Raw genomic sequence first — 14,870 nt, forward strand, 5'->3', positions numbered from 1 at the left:
ATATAAAGTACGCCAGTATACATACATTTCCAGTATAAGTCAGACCACTAAGCGCATTACAGTCCCATACAGGCCTATACAGCCATTTTTTTTCTTAAAAAACATGCATAGGCAGATTTTTACAGAATATAGATGCTTTTCACTGCACTTAATATGGTGTCTTGTTCACTATACTTAAAAATGCACCACTCATAAATATTTAAATTCAGCAAGCCACAACCAAGACTTGATTTACCAAAAAAAAATAAAATAAAATCCAAAACAAAACCCAGAAACCCCCCCAAACCAAACCCTCCTAATTATAAACAGCAAAAAAAGATTTATGTTACCATAATTCCAGTTTTTTTTAAAACAAAGAAAAGGATAATTGCTGCCAAATTAGTAAGATAAGTGTTATATTTAAAGAAGGGCATTGAAGCACACTAAAGAAACCTGAGGTAAGCATAATCTGTACAAAATTAATCCGTCTCTCTCTCTCTCTCTCTCTCACTCTCTCTCTTTCTCTCTCTCTTTTTTTTTTTTTTTTTTTTTGGCATTTTAAACAAATTTCCAACATTCTTTTTTTTTTTTTCTTTTTTTTTCTATATTTTTAAAGACTGCCTAATTTATTTCATAGCCATTGTCTGACAAGAGTAGCAAAACATTATGAATAAATAGTCCTTATTTAGTTTGTACATTTTGTTAAAAATGCTTTGATGTCGTCCATGTTTAGTGCTGCAACTGTAAACGTACAATAGTTAGTAAGAAATTAAACAAAGTTTTCATGTCCAGTAACATAACAAAAGGCCTTTCAGTAACATATCTAGAAGTTCCCAGTGCAGTAGGAAAACATGTTCATTCCCCTAACTTTGCAATATATACCAGCATTAGCTTTCATTTTTCTACAAGCATTTTAAAGGCATGTCCAAAGGAGGTGTCTATCCCCCACCCCCCTCCCACCAGATTAAAGTTTACGCTCTCTTCGGAGATGATTTTGTAAACCGAATCCAACACCTGGCCCCCAGAGCGAGTAAGCTATTATCAGAGGCAAGAACATCCAACTGCCAATGCGCAGCAACCCCATCGTGCCCTGCAGCTCACCCCCCGCCCGGGCAGCGGTCACTGAATATTGCTGCTATTACTGCCGTTGCTGTCAGTGCCATTAGTCTCTGTGGAGATTGCCTTGTTGATGGAGTTAAGGTTGGCATCAGATGGCACATCTCTGCGCGGAGGCATTCGCTCATTAATTCGATCTAAGCCTTTGGCCTCTTCGAAGCTAGTGATCTTATGCTGGGGTGAAAATCCTTTGATAGCTAAATAAAGGATTATTAAAAAGTAAAATTAGCAACGCAGAACTCTTGGCAGTTTTTCCCCCAACGAATGCCCTTCTTTGCCAAGAAGGCAACAAGAAGATCTGACAACATAACAGAGTCCTTACCGTGTACACACAGAGCTGGGGGTGAACCACCGCCACCTCTGGGAAACAATCTCTGTTTCTGAACAAGATCAACTTCCACTACTTTGTTGGTCATTGGGGTTCAGCCTAAAACGCTCTGAGGCCAACATGAAACTACAGGCTGTAATGCGGAACCACTGTTAGGGCACAGTGGTGGCCCAGTGAGTTTGGCATTTGTTGTCAGGGCGTACAGCCTGGAAGACACTGTGCCCCACCATAATACCCTTTTATCAGGGAGAACTTCCACGGAACTTTCAACATGTCATGCACATTAAAACTAGGGGCTGACCTTGTAAGGGGTTGCCCAACATTCTTAATAACACAAGCAAGCTGCTTGCTGGTCACTTGGGGCAGTTGCCCTCTCCAGCTTCCCTGGACTTTTAGAAAGCAGCTCGAGTCGAACAGCAGCAATGCTGTGCAACACAGACTAGGGATATCATCATTTTGGCATATTGGTACAATTGAAATTTGAAAACACATTCACAGAGGACCAAAGTTCCAACTGGACCTGAGGACTTTTGAAACGCCTTTCAGCAGCAGCATTGATGAGGCCAACATTGACCTCAGAAGGCAGACGCAGGCTTATAAATGTATTCACAGACCATGATTTATTTATTTTGTCTGTGATTGAAGAATTTAAGATATTTAGCTTTAAAGCAAAAGAGAACAAAGCACTGTAGGCAAACAGCAGGTCACAGCCCCACAGACAATTTGTAAAAGCCTTCTGTGTGTCTTTCTCTTATCTACACCAAATCAGTGTGCTGTACTTCCAGAATGCTGCTTGCACTTTTGTTATGCCTCTAACTTAACATGCCATATAGCAGAAATGGTGTGTTAGTACCAGGAAAATGCAAACTCCCTGGGGAGAAAAATGGCAGGGGAGTTTCAAAGATCAAATTCAATGTTCCTTCCCACTCTTTATCTTCTCCCCTCTCTATCCCAAAGCATCCCTCCTCCAAAATGTAGTCCCGGTTCCAGACAAGCTTGAACTTCTGCTAAAAAAGAAAACACCAAACAAACAAAACCAAAACCCCAAACCCCAAACATCCCTGGTACCAATCTACCACTCCTTGCATTTAGTGGGAGCGAGAAAAGCGTTTTCATGCTGGTATTTTTGCCAACCATTCCTGTGAAAATGGATACATCCTGTTTGCCTCAGGATTTAGTTCCTTAACCAGTTTCACAAATGTTAGATTGGAACTTTGAATTGCATGGTTTTTAACATGTATCACCCTTCAACTCAGAAAAACAACAACATAATGGCGATTAGTTAAGTGAGCAGGGATGGAGCAGTGAAAACAGAACAGGCCCTAAAGTGAGCTTTTTTCCAGTATTTCATCTTCTACCACAAAAATGAGGATGTCTAACAAGCACCCAGGCCAATCCCTTAAAGCAACAGTTTAATGGATGGCTGTGTTGAAACTGAAACACTTGCTGTGTTCTGGAGCCGGCAAGTAGCACAGCTCAGTTGGAATTACAGCAATGGAGCACCTGGTGTCATCAGGCCCTGAATCAAACTGCAGAGGGACAATTAGAAAAGGACAAAACATTTTCTCCATCATTAGCTTTGTCTATGTAGACTTATCCATTACAACTGTGGTTAATGTGTCTAACTAGTGAGGAAAGCAAATCAAGAATTAACATGAGGAGTGCATCATCCTGGAATGGGATCAAGTTCAATCAATTGCACTTCAAGCAGACACATTGTCATCTGTAATAGTGAAGAAGGTGCTCTGCTGCAGTTGCTGGTCAGACAACGAGTATTAGCAGTTTACATTGAGAGTATACTAAACACAACACAGTCACAGAAAATCACAGAAAACAGCCAAACTGTCAACGAGAATGCACACTGCAGATTAGAGATTGCCAATAGGAATAGATAATTCCAACATAAATAGCAGCTTACTCACTGCTATTTAGAAAGCAGTTGTATTTTCTCTTACTTATTTGTTCTATAATTTTATTCACTGCTTTACAAAAATCAAAAACAAATTCAACTGGCCAAAAGGGCACATCTCACCAACAGACAGCAATCATCAGATTTTGTATATTTATCTAAAAAAGTACCCACCAAAAATTTGAGAGGGGCAAGAACAAAATACAACTGAAGAATTTTGTTTTAAAGGGGAATTATGAAAATTCTTCTTCGAAAACTTTATAATGCTGAATGAATACTGTAGATCTGCATCGCAATATGCAATTACTTTGGTATTAACTGTACAGTTAAAAATTGCTTATGGGTAAAATTAGAGGCCTGTCAATAAAGCATCACAGTTTTTGATGCTAAACACTCAGCTATCTTCCGAGGCAGCCAGACAGTTTTCATTTGTAGCTAAAACAGTGCTAGTGTTAATGGTTGATCTAATGCAAATATCCAGTGTGTAAACTGCCACTACCAGAGGAAAAAGACGTCTTGCAGACAGATGCCTCGTGTAGTTTTACTTAAAAGAGAAACAGAAATGTGCTGAACTGTAACAAAAGACCAATAATTTTTTTTTTTTTTTTACTAGTGAACTAAAAGAAAAAAACAACAAACTGAAGAAAAAACAACAAAAGGAAAAAATATTAAAAGGCTGTGTGTTTTCCTTGACTAGAGATTGCTGAGAATGATTAGAGGCAGAGACAAGACCCAGCCTTCAGCTTACAGCTTTGGAGCTATGTGTCACAGAGCATTTACGTGCTGCTGCCGAGTTATGTCCCTCAAGATCCAAGTCCCCTGATCTCCTACTGCGGCATTACTCAGTGCTTGGTTCAACACACAGGAATTCCAACAGGATCGTAACTTTCAGAAAGAAAAAAAGACGACGACAACAACAACAACAAAAAAAAACATTTTCCCCTTTAAAGCAATTACATTTTGGTTAATACCGAGCCACAATTGTTAGCCCAACACCCACACAATCTGTACAAGCTACAGCAAAATGAATACACCCAGCAGAGCCCTTATCTGTTGTAGCACCAACAGAAAGGGGACTGGCCAATTTACCTTCATCAGCCTCAATAGCCTCAACAGTAGCTGAAGAGAAGAAAGGGGTAGCAAAACGAATGAGAAAAATGAGCAGAGGATTTTAACTCTAAGAACAAATCAGTGAACAGCAAAGGAGCTAAAACACTAATGTTACTGTAAGTGCTGGATTTTGGCAAAACAGACAAACACAGAAATGCTACATAAAAACAGTAATTTGCAGATCAAATTAAACTGAAATGTTTGAAACAGAAAGATTCACAAAGTTTATAAAAGCGTATTAGAAAACTTTTCTTTGAATTAAAAAAAAAATTCCTACAAAATGAAAATGTCTTCCATGTTACACACCTGATCTGCATATTCGACCTGCAATGTTTATTGTATAATTTTCATGGCTTCAAAGAAGAGCCATTTGATTTGCTGGATCAACAGAGAATGAAAAACAGCATAAAGCCATCACACCAAATTCATACCACTTACGAAGTTGGTTTGAAAAGTGTTAGCTGCTGGTACAGGGCAAAAGAATCACATAAGCAACTTCTAAGAATTTTTTTTTTTTTTTGGCCTCTCTCCTGACTAAAAGAAACCTCCCCATAAGGTGGGAAAGAGTTTGCTCAGAGAGCTTTTTTCTCCGCTTGCAATCTCACTCAGTTTGCTCCATCTGGAAGTGTCCAGTGTCCTTTATGGCAACCCAATCTTTGACAACAAAATCATTTTAGTATTTTCAACTGATGGACATTGAAACCAGACTGAAAGCTGTTGGGCTTCCAGAGCTGCAAAGCCTGGTCAGAGAGAGAAAGGAGATTTCTGCACTGTTATGAGTAAATAAATACACTATATGTTATGACTGCTTTTAAACCTTCACAGTTATTAAAAAATATAGCTTGTATTTGAGTTCTAACCATCAGCTTTGGCTTGAATTTGTTCCTACAGTCAGAGTTCTACAGATGGAAGCAAATCAGCAAATGTGATCTAATATAGCAATCATACAGTTAAGCATTTAAGAAGAAATGTTGATTTTCAAGATCTTCACTGGTTTAAAGAACAGCTCAATAAGCAAAGTTTCTAGGGATTTCTCTCTTTTTTTGCCTTGTTTCTCCACATAGAGAAGCTTTTTTTTTTTTAACCTCCATAAATCCCTGTTTATTTATTTTTGTGGTTAGGATGTTAAATATGGATTGATATCAATTCTAAAATATGTATAGTATTACCTTGCTGCATGGGGAAATTAGAGGAGCTAATCCACATGCACCAAGGTAAGCCTGTGCCTCTCAAGCTATAGAATGAGAGAAAAGACAAAAATTAAGCAACTGAACTAATACAGATGCAAAAGAAAAGGAAACATAACAACTACGATGAGAAAAATTAAAATGAAAACTAGATCCAAACCAGCACTGACACATTAGGAAAAGAAATAGGTGACTAAAATGTATTACTTCCACAGAACATAGTGGTCATATTTTCTGTTAAAACATACAATAATAGGAATGTATGCTTAATAGAAACTATGTACATTTCAGACTGTTTGGTGAATGGAGTACTACACGTTAACTAATTCAGATGAACATGTATAGTAATGTTTTACTGTGCTGGAATACTGCAGTATGAGGAGATTTTCCTTTCAGTCATTTGTAAACCAGGCTTCTAGGCAATTTTCTCAAATTCATTTCAATTCCTAACATTTAGCCAGGGCAAAAACAGCAGTTTCCTTGGATCATGTTTTCTGATGTATATAATGCAACCATAGAGTGAAAAAGCCTAAGATAAAGAGCTCAACCCTGCTGAGAGAGGTATCCCATGGAATCATATTGCAGCATTTTCAAAGCAGAACGTTACTATGTCTGTAACACACAAGTCATCAAAAAGAAAAAGGGAAGGAAAAAGGGGAAAAAGGTGTACCACAGAATACCTGCATCTTCCAGGTAAGAGAAAAGAGACAGTAAACGGGAAAAATACAGAGAAAGAATGCTCCAGGAGGGAAACAGGAAAATCAGAGGCTGAGACTGTGTTAAAATTATAAATATTTCTATTTCTTACATCTGCTGCCAACAGGAGCTCAGTAAGTCTGAGACTGGTATATATATATATGTATATATATACACTCTACAGTAATGCACACAGAAAAAAATGGAGAGCTTATAGTAGTAAATAAATACTTTGCAGCTCTTTATTTCAAAAGGAATATTTCATCAAAGGCAGACCTATTACAGACTTAAGAATTACCTGTAACAAAAAGCATTTGGTAAAAAACTGAGCCAACAATACTGTGTTTGTGTACAAGGCAAACAGTGTTGTTAAGAGCCTCCCTTCCTTTCAGCTTAAATCAGAATGTGAAATTGCTCTCATGCTGTCAGCTAGAATTGCTAGAAGATAAAATCTACTTCTAGAACTATTTTCATTGGTGATTCTCTGTGAGGAAGAACAAATCAGATAAAATAAGGGCTTGAGTGTCATTATCTAAGCTGAATCTCCTGTACTCTGTGTATCAAAAGCTGCTCTTGAGAAAAATAAAAGATGACACTATAAACTGTGGAAACAGTGCACTTCAGACGTGATGCTGATCTAACACTGAACAGTTGATTCTCAGGAAATTTTTCCCCTCCTCTTTCTTCGAAAATCAGTGGTACATAACAAGTCTGGAGAAATGGCCTGACATGAACTGCTCCAAATGCTCCAGTACAACAAATCACCTGTTTCACTTTGTCCTTTATTTATTTATTTCTGAGAAGACTTTGGCTATTTTTCTTGGGCTCTTCACATGGCAATCATTTCTTTTACAAATAATGACACACAGAGGCAAACATGCTTACCGCTTTGCAGTGTTTGTTTTCCTCCAGAAAGCACACCACTGGGCAGCATTCCTGTGGGAGTCAGCCCTTTCAGTGTCAGCACACTTTCACTCTCCTCCCTACAGAAGGAAAAAAATTAGGACATCATTCTCTTTCTTTCTCCCCTCACAACACTGGGCCTTTGTCCTCTCTGTCAGCAGTTCACCTCCGCACCACGCCGTACATGCACTGTCACTATAGTTAACAGAATAACCTGCATCTAGGAACCAACATACACAAATACCTATATTGGATTGCGCTAGAACTGCAAACTTGAAAGGATGAAGACCAAAGCAACAGTTATTGTCAATTAAGTATTTAAATGTCTCACATTGTGTGGTCCAAAATAAACTTAAATAGTTTTCTTTTTGCCTACACCAGGAGTTATTTACTATTGATCATCAGCTACTTTAAAAACAGAACAGAACACAGAGCGAGAAACTCATTAAAATTAATAAGCACTTCCACCCATAAAGGGTGAGTGCTCACTATGAGCACTCTTCTTCTAATTTTGTATGCTGAAAGTGACGCTGGATTTGAGAAAATATTATAGGAAACTGAAATACGTTTTCCAGGCCCCCAAATACATATGCTTTTCAAGAGATGTCAAGACAAATCCAACAGCTTTATCCAGACATGACGTTGCATGCAGCCCTCTGCAGTGCTGATGATGTACCCTTTCAGCAGTAAAACTGACCCCAATTCTTCAAGAAATGAATATTTTAAGGTGTTTTACTTTGAAAAATAGAATAGCGTTAAGCTGGAGAAAGTAAACAGAAAGACAGATTTTGAGACGAATATGGTTTTGTTTATCAAAACTGCTTGTACTAGAATTGTTGACAGTGTTTTCTTTAGCCCAATGTGCCCTGAATTACTCATTTATTTCAAACAACTCGTTTACCTATGACATTTGCTCTTGATGTTCTATTTTTAGTTGAAAATGATTCTTTTCACACACATGCTTTTTTTAGTGTAAAAGTCCAAAACACATTGTGACTGTTTTCACATTTCTCAGGCGATTAGAACTAATGTTCTAATGCCCACTAATCCCAAATTTAAGATAGTGTTGTAATTCCACTACAGAATACTGCCAATCTAAGTTTTTGCTTGTTCTTGCTTTGCCGCTGCAAGAAATGGTATAATGCCAAATAATTTGGTTCATTTTTTCTTTTTCTATTGAGTTAAACTGCGATATCACTTTGCGCATCACATTCACAGGAAAAGTTGATTTACAGTATTCTTTCTTATTCTCTTCAAACCACTAAAGCTAAAACTGTAAGCTGTGAGGCTCATGGATATCATGGATTAAAACAAAGCACAAAGCAGAATTATGTTGTATCCATCTCCCATCCTTGAAATGATATATATATAAAAGACTTCTCTGCATATTTAAGTCCAGGTTTCTGTTAAATTCATCCTATATTTCAAAAGGTGCTCCTCAAAAAATATAGTGAATCCAAATGCTGCAGTTGAAGGCTATGGGAGAAAGCCAGTTCCCCAAACTTTGTTTACTCAATTTCACCAGATAAAAATAACTGTGCTATTTTGTGAAGGTGGTGGCAATGTCAGCTCCAGGCTTTCTGCCAGATTTAATACAGATGAGCAGGTGGAAACATCTGATTGCACCCCCATCTTGTTTAGGGAAAAGGCACTATGCCAATTTCTCTTTTTTATGGATACCACTGAAGCAGCTTGTGCATCACTACTGCCTCACACATAACAGTTTGGAAACCCCAAAAAGAAACCCCATAAAGTCCTCCATCTCAGTATGCAATTTAAGCTATGCTGTTGCAATCTGCAGCGTGTGGGTGAACTGCTGTGTCCTGAATATGTGCCCACTGCTTGCACATTGCAGGAGAGTCTCAAATCAAGGAAGTTTGTGAGTTCCACTTGAAATCAAGAGCGCGTTCTTCAAGCAACTATATTTATTTCTTTTATTCCCATCATATTACCACACCAACACGTTTTTAAAAATCCTTTGATTTTGTACCAATTGTAAAAGCTATAAACAGACTACAACAGAGCAACATACAAGTTTTGAGCTCCTCACTACAAAAAAGACATCGAGGTCCTGGAGCACGTCCAGAGAAGTGCAATGAAGCTGGTGAGGGGAATTATGAGGAGTGGTTGAGGGAGCTGGGATTGTTTCATTTGGAGATGAGGAGGCTCAGGGGAGACCTTATTGCTCCCTACAACTACCTGAAAGGAGACTGTGGTGAGGTGAAGGTTAGCCTCTTCTCCCGTTTAACTAGCAATAGGACTAGAGGGAATGGCCTCAACTTGCACCAGGGGACGTTCACGTTGAAGATTAGGAAAAATTTCTTCTCTGAAAGAATGGTCGGGTGCTGGAAGATGCTGCCCAGGGAGGTGGTGGGGTCACCGTCCCTGTAGATGTTCAAGAAACATTTAGATGTTTTACTGAGGTACATGGTTTTGTGGGGAAATATCAGTGGTAGTTGGACAACTTGACAACTTGGATGATTTTGGAGGTATTTTCCGACCTCGGTGATTCTATGATTATGTAAGTTCCTGAATAAATCTATCAATAGATAAAATCCACTTGCTGCAAGGGAAGAATAACTGCATTTTCTATATTTAGACTTCAGCAGAGTATAGCATTTTTTTCTATTCTACTCAGAGACATCAAATGGAAAGTTCTAACATTGGCTAGCAACTAGTTACTCATGTTCATGTGTTTGGGGGAGTGCAGCTGAAGGTAACAAGCTGCTGCAATTCGCACTGATTTCCTGGATTTTTAGTTAATTTACCCTATTGCTTTCATATTTAATCACTTGTAGCATGAACTATGAGTGACAAAGCAGGACGTTTGCCTTCCCTTTTAATGAGGCATTATGTGGAGTATACTCTCTTCATTTAACACTTGCCTCATAGTGTCTAACAGAGTTAACTAGCAAATGTTGAGAGAAAAGACTTAGAACAAAAAGTAACCACAATTTTCTTTGCTGATGTCTTGCTTTGTTATTAGCATTAAGTCCAGCAAAAACACCAATGAAAATTTTTCAATGTGTCATGACAAATAGCAGTATTTCATGAATAAAAACTTTTTTAAAAGGTTGCAGCAGCAATAGAGTTCTCTACGTAATCATCAGAAGTTGTCTCTAAAGAAACAACAAAAAACCCCACAGCAAAAAACCCCTTACTTACCTTAGCACTGAGAAAACTCTAGCCATTTTTCCTATTGCTCTTATCTTGTTCCTTATAACCTCCTTTCGAGCAGCAGCTGTTGCTCCTATGAAAAATACATTAAAAATACTTGTAGAGTATTGTAAATAATATATTACTATTCTGAACACAAGAAATGACATATTAACACAATAGTTTGCCAAACTAAGCCATTGTCTGCACTCAAAAATACTACTTTTTGTTACTTGCAGCTCAGGTTGGTCACTCTTCAAGTCTGGTTATTATTATCTTTACAACTGTGATCCTTTTTTCTGCTATATATGAAGCCAGTGTGTTTTTCATCAATGTATTCTCATTTTCCATTTCAAAAACATTTTCAGAAACAAGCTACTTAGAATGTAGTTAAAATGTGAAAAAAATATTCAACATGAAAAGTGTCCAAGTCGTAAGAAGTCAGTTTAAAATAAATAAATAAATAAAATAGCAATGGAGTTAAAATCTGTTTTACAAACTTGACATTTTAAGTGGAAAAACAATCACACTTCACTCAGTTGTCTTAAAAAAAAAAAAAAGTGATTGGAATACATTTAAGGACAAGGAGGACGTGGTACCCTATCAGAAAAGCATTTGAGGGGTAACAAAACCTAAAACCAGAATTCTGGAAACCAGCATGAAACTGTAGAGATTATGTTGGCTGGCAGCAGTTAATAGAGTTCCATAGAAAGTACTTTCTTCCCACCATTACTATGGCCTGTTCATATTACTTTGAAATTTATGAACTCATAAAATAAAAAAAAACATACACTGAAACAGTGACTGCCTTTTAGCTTGTTTTGCGTGTGCAATTGCTAGTTGGATATAATCAAAACCAAGGATATTACTATGAATCCAAAAAAAAAAAAAAAAAAAGAAAAAAGGGAAGAAAATCACCTGAATGGGGGAAAACAAATAACTATATTAATAAGTTAACTGAACCAGCAATTTCTTTTTAAAAAAGCTAATATAAGAAAAGACTGTGCTGTACTAAGTGAACAGGTTCACTTGATTATCAAAACTGAAACCACATACATCATGAAGTTTTCTCCTCTAAGCATTCGGAATGAAAGGCAACTTTGCCTTGTATGGCTTGTATGTTGCCTGACTATTCCTACCTCTGAACTTCAACAGTGCAAACAGAACAAGACTACAGCAAGGTGCTGCTTGCTTCTTTGCTGTTCCAGAATTCAAGGACAAATTGATAATTCTTATCTTCAATTCCAGATGAAAAGCAGCAGAAAAGCCCAGCCCTGGACCTGGTTGCACAGGCCTTCCTTCACCATATTTAAGCACAGTTACCTCAGCCAGAAGGGTTAAGAAGGAAACACTGACTCCAGCCATTTGGGGAGTGCTGGAGCAGTCCAACTGAGCTAAGCAGGTTTGCTGGGTACTTTCCACGGCCAACATTGAGATAATTCTTGTGATTCATCTCCACACAGCTCTGCTGACAGTAGTCCCACAGTTCCACTCTCAGGCTCTCCTGCTGCAAATCTCTCCCCTACAATTAATCTCCCAACTGCTTGAGTCATCTCATGGAAGTACAGGGATTGCTTAATGCTATTCACCAGGCTGGCCTCGCTATACTCCGGTATTTTAGAAGAAGTGAAAAGGATGTTACTTTTGCTTTTCCATCTCTTAGAGCAGCTCTCAAATGCACTATTTTCAGGCTTTTCTAATTGTCCTCCTAATATATCTTGGAATTGAATCTGCGTCTTGAAGTTCAAAATGAAAGAAGCTATGCTCAGAAGGATGTCTTTCAACTCAAGAGCTAGTTTGGGGCATAAATATGTGATTCTAGATTATAAAGAGCAGGAGAAACAGCTGTAACTTAGCTGTAACTGAATTATATTTAATGTATTAGTAAGAACTTAGTGAAAAATTTAAATTAAACAGCAATAAATCATGTTTGTCAGGAAACAGCACATTCCTCCCTCAGTTTCTACAACCTCACTAAATTGTACCTTAAGGTAGTATGACATGGCTTTCATTCTTTTTTTCTCCTAAAAGCACTTAAAACGCAATTTGTCTTTTCTTTCTGGTCTCACTGCTCCTTTATTACAAGCCCACACTGTTCTAGTAGATCTTGTAAGTACACTTGACCTTTTTCAGCCACTGTTCAATTTCCAGAAGAGTTGAGAACTGGGAATATAATTTATTACTGAAGTAAAACACAGTGCCCTACCCATAAATAAAAAATAAAAAATGCCTTAAATCATAAAATATAACAATCTCAGAATGAGTGTTTTATTTCTCACCAACACGCATACAATGTTACTGAAAGATATACCCAGAGATTTCTGCCTCTGCTGAATTCCCTAATTTGTAACAGATTTGTGACAATGACAAAAAAAATAAAATCTGTTCACTAATTATCGGTAATGATTTCATTTACTTTATTCATGTGTTTTTCTGTTTTTGTTTTTGTTTTTTAATCATTATGTGTTAAATAATGCACCTAGCATTCACAATCTGATATTGCACTGCAAATTTTCACTGAACGCTGCTCACTGAACTCCCCATATATATATGAGTGACAGAGCACTGGAACAGGTTGTCCAGGGATGTTGTAGAGTCTTGAGATATTCAAGGTTCTTCTTGGACACCTACCTGTGCAACCTGCTGTAGGGAACCTGCTTTAGCAGGGGGAATGGACTCAATGGTCTCTAGAGGCCCCTTCCAACTCTGTGTCTGTGTAATATTTAAATCTTTGACTCACATTTTAAGTGTAACTACTCAATTTTTGTGTTCTGAAATTCACAATTACTGCAAATCTCTATGAGTTACTTCAGCTGCACTTAAACATACATTTAACATGGAAGTAAATAGATCATAACTTGAGAAATGACTATGAGTAAAACAGTTAATTTTAACCTTAGCAAACACAGCCTGATATACACTTTTATATATACACACACATACACATTATTCTTTCAATATCTTAAACTATTTGCATAAAAATAACTAAAAAATAATTATGAAAACAACCAAGGTTAAAACCGGACAAATCATTTTGGAGGCAGAATAAAAGCTTCGAATCTCACATCAGTAATTTAACAAGTTCTATTGGATTTCAGATTGTAGCATCTATACAATTATTTTGCAAGCTGTATATATAGGATTTACATAAAATATAATCTAAACTTTCAGATTAAGAAGCAAAAAGAAAGAAAATATTGAGATGTGGGACTGAACAGATATGTAACAAAACTGGTTAAAAAAACCTACAAATGAAAATCAAAAATTGATTCTCTGAACAACATCCTAATATATTATGTATGAATATATTATGCATGAAAGCAAATTAATGAAACTTAACCCTTCCAATTTATTTAATACCTTTCTTTTGTGCATAAATGGGATCTTCTTATGAATTCCAAGGGGAGAGGGGGGGAAAGAAAGAGATCAGTGATGTTTGCAGAATGAAAATAAAAAACAACAAAGAATATTTGACAACATCAGTGGAAACGCAATGTTTAAGTAAAGTCTGAAAAACAGAAAAGAAACAAATTAGGCAGGGAACACCCAAAAGGAAAGAAACAGATTGAAAACTATGGGAGAGAAAAAGAAAACAAAAAAACCTTAAAAAAAGCATAAGGCCTTGTTAGAAGATTTGCAGAAACAAACATGCAGGCAGATTAGCAGGTAAGCTTAGCCTCAGTGCTACCATCTCTTGACTGCATTCTTTCTTCTACATGATTGCAACTGCTCTAAGGCTCAGTGACTTCTCAGAACCAGCAGACTAACCCTTTCCGCTTATTTGGAGTGTACTGACTGATGACACCTCCTTCCTTACACCAAACACACCAATTCATTATTTACATTTGATATCTAAAAGAATAGCTTGCTTCTGTAGATGTATATTGCTTCTACCAACACCAGCATTATCTATGGCACACATGCATTTGTCAGAATGACCCAGCATCTTGCAGTTAGCAAATCCAAGTGGCTTTATGGTACAGTGTACTGCGTTCTTACCCAACTATTTTTGAGAGAAACATGAGTGCAGTGCTCAGAGCCCTGGCACAGCTGCACCATGGGATGTATTTTGAGGACTCTGATTACCTAGTATGTGCTGTCAGGCTGGTTCAGAGGCAGAGCACACCAATGTGAAAAACGCTCCAGCTATGGAAATAAGCAGATCAGGCCAAAACAGTAAAAATCCCATTAAAATGCTCCTCTGCCACCAATTCATAGAGAGCACGTATGCCCTGCAGCACAACGTTGCTGCTTTGAAGGAATAATATGAATAAAATGGTGAAAAATAACCTCAATTTCTCTCCTAGTTAAAAATTAACTCATTCAAAAGCTGACTCCCATCTGCCCATCTAGAATCATGAAATCTGTTATTGAGGCACTAGTAAGCGCCTGTGACCTGAAGCTGTTGTTCCCCCTGGGGCACTGTCTGTGTTACTTGGTGCAGAGCTTGTCCAGGTGTAATTTACTGCTGAAGACCTGAAGCACA

The 14,870-nt window shown here is 37.5% G+C and overlaps 1 protein-coding gene across 4 annotated transcripts in view; it reads right to left on the minus strand.

The window, feature by feature from the left end:
- Positions 1-1,098: 1,098 nt before the first annotated feature.
- Positions 1,099-14,870, minus strand: part of PPP3CA (protein phosphatase 3 catalytic subunit alpha) — a gene marked incomplete at both ends in the record, with an annotated part of 188,430 nt that continues 174,658 nt past the window's right edge. For 2 of the 4 annotated variants that reach the window (XM_079535019.1, XM_079535018.1), the window contains 3 exons: positions 1,099-1,292; positions 7,211-7,308; positions 10,394-10,478. In XM_079535019.1, the coding sequence (XP_079391145.1) occupies positions 1,099-1,292; positions 7,211-7,308; positions 10,394-10,478 (377 nt within the window). Of the gene's footprint in view, positions 1,293-4,421; positions 4,452-7,210; positions 7,309-10,393; positions 10,479-13,744; positions 13,772-14,870 lie in introns of all 4 variants that reach the window. The other 2 variants (XM_079535016.1, XM_079535017.1) reach the window with 2 other exon arrangements.

This window comes from Tetrao urogallus (assembly GCF_951394365.1).
Source record: "Tetrao urogallus genome assembly, chromosome: 4".
Taxonomy (NCBI): domain Eukaryota; kingdom Metazoa; phylum Chordata; class Aves; order Galliformes; family Phasianidae; genus Tetrao; species Tetrao urogallus.